This window comes from Hylobates moloch, unplaced genomic scaffold (genome assembly GCF_009828535.3).
Source record: "Hylobates moloch isolate HMO894 unplaced genomic scaffold, HMol_V3 SCAFFOLD_1, whole genome shotgun sequence".
In the NCBI taxonomy this organism is placed as follows: Eukaryota; Metazoa; Chordata; class Mammalia; order Primates; family Hylobatidae; genus Hylobates; species Hylobates moloch.
This window is the reverse complement of record NW_026652276.1, coordinates 148,298,171-148,307,955: the sequence shown is the minus strand read 5'-3', so window position 1 is coordinate 148,307,955 and position 9,785 is coordinate 148,298,171. Positions and strand designations below refer to the sequence as shown.

The 9,785-nt window shown below is 46.9% G+C and overlaps 1 protein-coding gene across 2 annotated transcripts; it reads right to left on the bottom strand.

The window, feature by feature from the left end:
* Positions 1-2,800: 2,800 nt before the first annotated feature.
* On the bottom strand, positions 2,801-7,527 carry SP8 (Sp8 transcription factor). Of its 2 annotated transcripts, XM_058434949.1 has the most exons (3): positions 7,419-7,470; positions 6,038-6,433; positions 4,726-5,941 (listed from the first exon to the last, which is right to left on the bottom strand). In XM_058434949.1, exons 1-3 carry the CDS (start codon positions 7,437-7,439, stop codon positions 4,931-4,933), a joined length of 1,428 nt encoding a protein of 475 aa, XP_058290932.1. In that variant the 5' UTR covers positions 7,440-7,470; the 3' UTR covers positions 4,726-4,930. The 2 variants fall into 2 exon arrangements, with proteins under 2 accessions (XP_032609329.1, XP_058290932.1); XM_032753438.2 differs by having other exon boundaries at positions 2,801-6,433; positions 7,419-7,527.
* Positions 7,528-9,785: the final 2,258 nt, after the last annotated feature.

The following is a 9,785-nucleotide window of genomic DNA, read 5'->3' as shown; positions in this document are numbered from 1 at the left end:
AAATTCTGAATCTTATTTTTAAAATAACATCAACTATTTATATTGAGCAGTCTTCAAAAGATGCCACCCAGAACCAAAGCCCTGACTTTAAAATGGGTACAGCATTACTGTATTTCGATTCCTTACTTTAACACCATTTTCTTGAAATACAGGCACAGAATTGAGCTTCTGCGCCATGTTTTAAAAAGGAGGGAGATTGGGAGGGAGGGAGGAAGGAAGGAAGGAAAGAAGGAAGGAAGCAAGCAACCGTAGAAACCATACTTTTAAAAAGAGAGAGAAGGATAAAGACGTTGGTAATATCTGGGTTTTTCTTAGGAGTGTAAAGAGAAATAATGCCTCCTTGGACAGAAGCAGCAAAAATCAGTAGTAAAATGAACAACCAGTTTATTCAAAATACCTGCATCAAATCAATCCCTTTTTGAGGCTGTTTGTACAAAACACTGAGCAAAATTCTTAAATTCTTTCATGATAATATTTATCTTTACCATCTTTGGCAAACAGATAATAATCAAATCCACACTTTTTTTCCTCCCTTTTCTGCCTTAATTTACCAGCCAAAAAGATCGTCTGACCTTTGATCTAATCCTCTACAATATTTATTTTTTTAAAAAATTCCTCTACAAGCCTTCTGTAGCATTCCATTTAATAATCTCACCAAAAGATCCATGAAGGAGATGAAAATGATAGCAAAATTATCGATCTGCCTACTTAAGAGTCCAGTCTCATCACCCACTTGTCTTTAAATTTTAATTTCAGTATTCTCTAACCAAAGGAAGCCCAGTTGAGAAGTTATGCCAAGATTGCGGTAGGAGCAGGGCGGAAGGAAGGCAAACTCATTCAGGAGCTTTTTCCAGCATCAGTTGTTCTGAGAGGAAGGCATCATATTGGTTTAAATTAAGTTTCTCACATAAAATATTTCAGTTGATAATCTAGCCTCAACAAATCACAGTTACACATTTCTCAGTGAAAGAGATCATGCACAAAGAGAGAAGGTGAGAAAGGAGCCAAAAAAGGAGAAAGCAGGATAGGGAAGAAACATTCAAGTTTGTAGAAGAGATGAGGTAGGAAATGGAAATGGTTGGATTGGCAGCCTTTTCCAGACTCTGGAGGGTGGGCTGATATATGCTGGCCTGACCTCTAGGTCAACAACTAGTTTAACTCTATCTTGATCTGCCAGACTGGAAGCTTGTCCCTTGGTTCAAAGTGAGACCTGGCCTTTGACTTCACTTGAGTGAGCCTCCAGCTACTGCTAGGAAGTGCTTTATCAGGGACAAAGCAGCAAAAAAAAAAATCACAATTTGGTACCTCATCTTCTGTTTTCCCAAAAGAACTCTGCCCACCCTGCAGAAAATTAAGCTAGAAATACTGTTCAATAACCACCAAAACAAGCGAAGCAAAGCTGGAAGGGTGAGGAGCCAGAAGGAAGAAAGTGAAAGTTTGCACATCTGTACAGCAGAAAAAATGTCCCCCTTCAACCACCCCAAAGAAATCTTCTTCCAGACAATATTTCTCCTTGTCATAACCCACCTCTTAAATCAATGTTGATTCTGCATGTAATGCAACTGATATTATAAATGTACCAAGCAACTTTCCTCTTACCTGCCACTACATTTAACTCCTTCAGAACCGCTCTTTCCGAATCCCTCAGCACTGCAACTTTCAACAAAAAAGAAACAACACTTAAACTGTGTTCTGCTTGTTATTCCTAGGAAGAAAGTGACAGAAAGAAACTATTTTACTTTTAAAATCCATTATTTAGAACTATAGTATACCAAAGAATCAGAGTTAACTTGTTTGTCTAAAACCATAGAGACTGGAGGCCTCAAATACCTGTATAGACAGCAGGATTAAAGGTGTCACCTACTTGGACATGAGCTACATTATTCTAAAACATCTTTTATCCCTAATTGCTTTTTCCTCTCAATTTACAGTGCTCATAGCACTTTGTATTTTCACTTGTTTCTATGCATTAAAATTACCATATATAGATTTCAATGGTAAATTTTCAGTTCAAGATGTATACCAAGACTATACTTAGGGTGGGGAGATTGCAAACAGAAAGAAAGAAGCTAAACTTGTAAGAATCCAAACACACTAACTTTTTATTCAATTTGATTCAAAATAATATTAATCTAATAGTGAAATAGTGATATAACATCAATCAACATTTAAAAGTATTTTATGTTTCAAAGTATGGCTCAAGGAACACCCATTGCTTAAATGCACTTAGACATAACAAGACAGTATTTTTTTATTGGCATCATTGACACCTATGAACAATAGCCTAGTAAATAGATTAAGGTTTAACCTTCCTTTTCTTTGGTGGCTGTTTAGAGACTTTAAAGAACAGATAACTCATTTCAACAGGAATCTACTACTGATATTTACCTCTACATAATCTTTAGCTAAGACTTGGAATGCCAAAAACAAGCTTTTGTTAGCTTGACCTCCTCCACCTCCTAACAACAAAAGTTATCCCCAAACTCATGTTTTTATTTTAGATGTATTGATCTTCCAATGTAAGGCTTGGCCTTTTAAATACTAAATGCAGTCAATGGCCAACAACCTGACTCCTTCTGGAGACTGAGAAGGAAAGAGAATGGTGAAATTTCTTTGAATTGTGACTTAGTACAAATTTTAAGAGGTCAGTAAATCCTGATGCTATGAGCTAAATCTACTGGTAAATAATCAATTACATTCCTTAGACACTATAATCTTTATCTTGGTAAACAGAGAAAACACAGCTTTGCCAAATAGATCTTTCCATCTAACATCTTAAAGGTAATTATTTAAATATTACCACAAACAGGGTTATATTTTGTTTAAATTAGACAATTAACTGAAGATAAAATGCACATGTCCATAGTTTAAAAAGGGGAAAAAATACAAATTAACTGGCCTAGTCTTTTATCTGAGTTTATTAATACCATTTAAAATATCACAAATAAATCAATTACATTTCATGCATTTAAAATGCAAATCTAAAATGCTCCAGAGAAAGGCTTTTCATTTCAATGTGAAATATCCAAATTATTTCAACATTACAATGAGCAATTAGTTTGCAGAATCTGCAAACATTTAAATGTAGTGTCAGAAGTATTTATTTACAGTTAACAATATTACCTTCAGGAAATACACAAAGGCCAAAGTTAGTCGAGTTTCACTTGGACAATTTATTTAATACATGGGTTTTGGCAGACCCGCTTATTATGAAATATAGGAGAACTCTCACTTTAACTATGCCTGAACTGCCAGCAAATGCAAATAAGTACATGCTCCATTAAATTAAATGTCATCCCACATTTATCAAATATTGTCTTAGTTACAGCTTGATACCTATCTAAATTCATATTCGAGCAAAACTAGGCCCCGAAAGTGCGTTTGTGGCTCTGCACCTCCAGAAGTGAGTTCAAAAAACCTGCAGCTCATCAGAACTGCAACAATAACTCTCAATATTTTCTTGTGACAAAAAAAAATCAAGTTTACTTCAATATATTTTCAAATATTTACTGGAAGTAATGTACAAGAAAAATACTATACAAAATCGTCTCCTGGACAACTGCACCCCACACCCTTACACTGGTGGAGTTACATTTAATTGGTAACTAATCTAGAACGATTCTCCAGTTGTACAAACCATTAGGTTCAGATATATTTTACAAAGGTTCTTTTTTATTTTCCTATTTTCCCTCTTTTGGCATTTAAACTACTGCCTCGTCTGAAATAAACGATAGCTTCTTCACTTGTTTGTAAGTTTAAATCACACAAAAAAAGTTTAACCCTACGATCTTCAATGAATTGCGAGAATTTACAGAAATGGGTACTATACAAATTGACGGCCGGACTAACAAAAAAAGATTGGGAGGTTATGTTTGGGAGTGGTGAAAAAACGAGGTAGAAAAGGACAAACATGGAGATAGTTAATCTGGTCTCACCGGAAAGGAGTATTTTTGCATAAGAAAAAAACACCTACCCTCACCCCCGCCCCCACCCCATAAGTTAAGTTAATGCGGTCAAAATAACTTTGGGATCAATATTAGCAGTTTCGAGAGAAAGAGTTGCTCCCCGTTAGAGGAAAAAACTATTATAGAAGGGAAACCAAATGGAAGGTTGCTATTTTCCCCTTAGTTTTTTTAAAAATAAAATATATGCTATAAAGATGAAAGAAAGCTGCTGCAGAGATTCGACAAGACTGCCCTTTGCTGAAACTTGCATCGGTTCCACCTCAGGGAACAAAGAAAAAGAGGCAGAGCTGACATTGGGAGATCTAAACTCTGCAAACTCTGGGTCTCGGGGCTGCCAAAATGGCACCCCACCAAGCCCCGACAGCCTGCGCAGGACGTCCGGCGACGCCCAGGGGCCTGGCACGGTGCTCCGAAGCCGAGGAGCCCAGGACAGCGGCTCTGGAACCAAGTCGGCGTGTGCCTGGGCGGCGCTGTTCTGCCCAGGCCTCCAGCCTCGCCCTCCCCACCGCTCCGGCTCAGGCTTGCTCAGCCGAGCCGCTCCTGCCTGCGCCGAAGCCCGCGGTCTACCAGGCACTGGATTAGTCCAGCTCTACCTCCAGTGGTCGCTTCCCTCTAAAAGTTACGCCCTTCACAACCTGGGGGTGGAGGAGGGGAGGACAAGGAGGGGAGAACTAGAAATAAAGGCCCGAGGAGGCGCGGGTTCCGGCTGCGCCGGGTTCAGGCAGCGTTACCAGTGGAAAGGGAAAGCCAGGGCCCGGGACAGCGATGCGTGTTACTTACATGTCCATATCCCCTTTACAAAGTTAAATCACAGAAGGAAGAAGGAAGAGGAGGGGCAGAAACAGAAAGAGACAGAGAGCAAGTCGGATGCAATAGGGAGAGGCTGGAGTTGAAGTCGGGACAGACAGGGCCCAAGAGGACTCGGTGGGAGGAGGTCGGGGAGAGGGGCGGGCGCAGGGTGGGCGTCACTCTAGGCCGTTGCGGTGCCCGGGCTCGGGGGGCTGCAGCAGCTCTGGGGAGTGGCAGGGCGGGCTGCCCGCGGCGCTGTGCTCGCTGTCGGTGTCGCTGCCCTTCTTGCCGCCGCTGCCTGAGCCCGCCGAGCCGACGCCGCCGCCGCCGCTGTGCGTCTTCACGTGCTTGCTGAGGTGGTCGCTGCGCATGAAGCGCTTGTTGCAAACTGGACAGGCGAAGCGCTTCTCGCCGGTGTGGGTCCGCAGGTGCCGCTGCAGCTCGTCGGAGCGCGTGAAGCGCTTGCCGCAGAAGAGCCAGTTGCACACGAAGGGCCGCTCGCCCGTGTGCCAGCGCAGGTGCGCCTTGAGGTGCGAAGTCTTGCCGTACACCTTGCCGCAGCCCGGGATGTGGCAGCTGTGCAGGCCCTTGCGCCGCAAGCTCGCCCCGGCAGGACCCAGCCGCTCTGCCTCCTGGCAGTTGGGGCAGTCGCAGGTGGCGCGGCCGGAGTAGCGGCGAGCTGAGGAGCGCGGGGAGCCCCCCAGCGGCGCCGAAGGCCCAGCGCTCAACATGGAGCCCCCCGCGCCGGCCAGCGGCGACGGGGCCGAGTCCGGGTAGGAGCCGGGTAGCACTGGCTTGAAGCCGTCCATGAGGTGCTGCCCGGCGGGGCTGAGCAGGTGCGAGGAGGCGCCGCTGCTGAAGGCCGAGTGACTCAGGCCCGAGTAATCCGAGTTGTAGCCTCCGAGCGGCGAGTGCAGCGAGGTTTGGAGCCCCCCGGCGGCAGGGTGCAGCGAGCCGGGCAGCGCAGCCGCGCCGTTCGGGTTCTGCACGTCGATCCAGCCGGCCCCCACGTCCCACCAGCTGGAGGCGCCGGCCGAGCCCACCTCGCCCGCAGCACCCAGGCCCGGGTGCGAGGGCTTAAACCACGACTCGTACGGGTGCGCCATGCCCACCCGCGGGTAGATGCCCTGCAGCCCGTCCACAGAGGTGTGCACCTTGGAGATGAACACCGGCTGGTGGGAGCCGTCCTGCGAGTGCGCGGAGGAGCCGCCGCCGCCGCCCCCGCCGCCGCCGCCGCTGCCCCCGGAGACTCCGGGGGCCTGGAAAACAGAGTAGTCGTTGGCGAAAGGAGAGCTGGAGGCGGCAGCTGCGGCGGCGGCGGCGGCGGCTGCGGCGCTGCTGGAGGTGAGGGAGAAGGCGCTGGAGCCAGGCGAGCCGCCGCAGCTGAACGAGTCGGACACCAGGGCCGCGGCAGCCGCGGCTGCTGCCGCGGCCGCCGCAGCCGCCGAGGACGAGCCGCCGTTCCTGGAGGCCCCGGACACGCCGAAGCTTGAGAGACTGGAACCCACTACGTTGCAGCTGGCAGAAGAAGAGGACGAGGAGCGTTTCCAGGGGTGGAAGCCTTTGCCGAAGGAAGAAGAGCTGTCCGAGAGGGAGGAGGGAGACGGGCTGGGGCTGCCTATCTTATTACAGGTAGCAGCAAGCATGGCCAGAGGAGTCGATCCCAACCTCGGTTCTTCCTGCGAGAAGGAGGAGAGGAGGAGTGGGGGAGGGGAGGTGGGCAAAGGGCCGGTGGGGGAGGAAAGGAAGAAATGTGCATCAGTCCTTCGGTAGCGTCCAAAGCGCCCCACTGCACCCCATCTCTCTCTGCGGCGCGCCGCCACCAACTCACCTGGCACCCCCAACAGCCCCGGCGCCCGGCCGCTTCCTACTCTACAGGAGGGGACAAGTTTGGCTGCCGGCGTCTGATTCGGGAGCAAAGCAGCACGCTAAAGAAGAGTTTGACAAGTATTCTCACCTAAAACAACACTCTCTTGCACACAAAGCCCCAGACACTTCGTAACAAACAAGCAGAAAGTCCAGATTGGAGAGGAAGTTAGTTTTCTTTGCTGAGAAGCCTGGGGGAAAACCATTGGATTGCTTTTAAGAGCGCTTCCCCTGTAATCCGGAAAGCTTTGAAAAACCTGTTCCGGCCCCCAGAAACCCATCCTGGGTTGTTTCTTCCAGGCCAAAAGAAGTCAAACTGTAGGGCTCACTCTTTCTTCCTGCTTTTCTTTCTTTCTTTCTTTTTTAAAAAGCATATCTACAATAGTAAAAACGAGACGAGTTCAACGTACCTGCGAGACAAGGCGGGCTGCAGAATTTTTTTTTAAGGGTTAGGGGAAGAATCTGCACTTTGCCCAGAAGGAAAAACTTGCTCTCTTTACCCACGAAATCGGTGCCTGTAAAATGGGCTGGATGCAGGTCTCCCGGGCAGGGAGCAGCGAGGCGCTGCGCGGTGGCTTGTCTAAATGCCCTTCGAACCTTTTCCTGCGCTGAAAAAACGTGACTCTGCCCCCTTCTCCCCCTTTTTCTTTTCTCCAAACTCACTTGTATTAAAAGAAAAAAAAAAGCTCTCAATAGAGAGACTGATAGCCCGTGGCCTGGCCAGGGCGACTTTAACCCCCTCCAATCGGCAATAAAAGGAAACTAATTAAACCAGCAAGAGAAAATCCTGAGACTCACCCCTAGAAGTGAAGTTGCCATCACACAAAAGTGCCCTCCTCCTCTCAGAGGATCTTTTTTATATTGATAAATCAGAGGCAGTGTTTTTTTTAGAGGTGTGCAATACAATGATCAGTTCCGCCCATTCCACCACAATTGTAGCTCCCTCTCCGGCTTTGAAGTGCCGCGGAGGCGCGGCCAGCCAATCTGCAGCCTCGCCTGGCCGCGCGGCGCGCGCGCCGTGAGGTCATCGGCGCCGCCGCCTGCCGCCGTGGTGGAAGGGGGAGCCGGAGCGGAGGGGGCGGGGGCGGCTGCGTGTGTTACAAAGCGCAAAGCGCGCGCATGAGTGTGTGTGTAACAATGTAACTGTGTGCGAGTGTGAGCAGGCGGAGGAGAGGACAGTGCGGAGACGGGAGGGGGGGGATGTGGGTGTGACACTGTAACAGTGACAGTGTGGTAAAGCGGGGGAGTGGAGAGAGAGTGCAGAAAAGGGAGGGTTGTGTGATAGGATAACTGTGTGTGCGACAAAGCGGGGTAGAGGGACAGAGCAGTTAAGTGTTGAGGGGAAGGGTGTGAGTGTATGGTAGTGTAACTGTGAGTCTGACAAACCTAGGGAGGGAAGAGGGACTCAAGTGGGTGGGGGGTGAGTGTATTTGGTGTTGGGGGAGAAGGAGGGCTGAGAACATGTGTATTTGTGCGACAGAGAAGAGGGAGGGTGTGTGTGGGCGCTTGTGTTGTGTGCGCGCACCCAAGCTGGTAGTGGGGAATGGGAACAATGCAATAAAGTGTGTGTTTGTAAGAGACTGTCGAGCTGAAGAGGGAAACGGACTAAGTTGATGGAGGCTGAGTGAATAAATATTCACAAACGCTGCCCCCATCGCCAACTTCCTTTGGCTCCTTGTACCTAAAATCTTGAGTGATTTTTTTTTCTTAACTTGGTAAACACCGTCACTACACTTTTGAAGAAGATCTTTATACCCACCTTTTCTTTCCCGGCTCTCCAACGAAATAGCAGAAAGGTTGGGAGGCTAAGGGGTATTTTTAGGGATGCGTTGGGACGTGGATGCGCGCCTGCGCCCCCGTGAGTTGTTTCTTTGATGCCGTGGCTTTTTTTTTTCCCCCCCTGAGGTGGAATTCTGCTTTAGAAGTGCACGTCTCACTCTAGGGGAGGAGGTGTGTGTGTCCCGTGGTGTTGAGTAAATTTCAATACAAAAGGATTAGATAGAGAAGAGAGTAAGCGAGGGTTGTTTTTTCTTTGGGTGAGAAATTGAAGAGCGTTTTACGGAATTTAGAAATTTTCACAGAAAATCTCACTACCTCTTTCTGAGGAAAGAATCAGGACTTTGATTGAAATATATGGGTTCTATTTATCTAAGAATAGAGACGAGCTTTTGACAAATCTTGGACCACATTTATCCAGGCGTCAGTATCTGATGGCGATTGGGCCAGAGATCTATCTATGAGTGTGTGTGCATGTTAATAGATACACTTAGTTCAAATTCGGTGGGGTTTAGTCATTTGCTTGCCATTTGTGTTATTAGTTGCCTTCAGAAATGCCATTACAATTTCACTGCCACCACAAGGGAACTTAAACCGCAGAAAGCACACCACCAGTGTAGCAAAAAGTCCAGTCTTTGTAGCCCTATTGAATATTCATGTTATAAAAACAGTTCATATTTTTAACCAGTTACAAATGCTCTCAGAAGTCTAATTTTTAAATGGAATCAACCAAAATGTGACTAGCTGGGAGAACTGTTTTGTTTTGACTGGGGAAACATTTTTATTTTACTGTTGTGTTTGACCCCCCCTCAAGCATTTCACAGCTTCTAGGGATGTCAAAAAATCTTCCTTGGGTTTACAAAATTTCGAAGTCAGGTTGTATCGTGTAAATTTCATTGAGCAGAGTTGAGACTGATGTTCGTGGTGTGACAGTGTACATTTCTGACCCTTTTTTAAACACTGTGGGGATATTGACTGTACATCATATCTATTGATTAAGGTGGTAAGGTATACTCTCATACTTTGAAGTAAGTGTGAAGTAAATTAATGAACTGCTTTCTTTCTCTGAGGGCTGACGCTTACCATAAATGTCGTGTTTCTCCCTGCAAGCCGCTCTGAATGATTTTAGCGTGTTGAGAAGGCGTGACAGGCCAGCCCAGAAGGAGGAAGGGGTGGGGGAAGGAGGGTACTCCGTTTAACAAATAAAAGAGAATTAACTTCATTGCTTTGGTCTCCTTCTGTAATGATATTCATTTTAAGGGCCTAATATACAGTTGTTCAGATTTGGGGTTTAATTCTACTCAATACCATCATCCTCAAAGGTGGAGAAAAACAGCTTTGAGGGGAGGCTCCCATTTATGAATAGTTATTTATTTTATCTTTTTATCC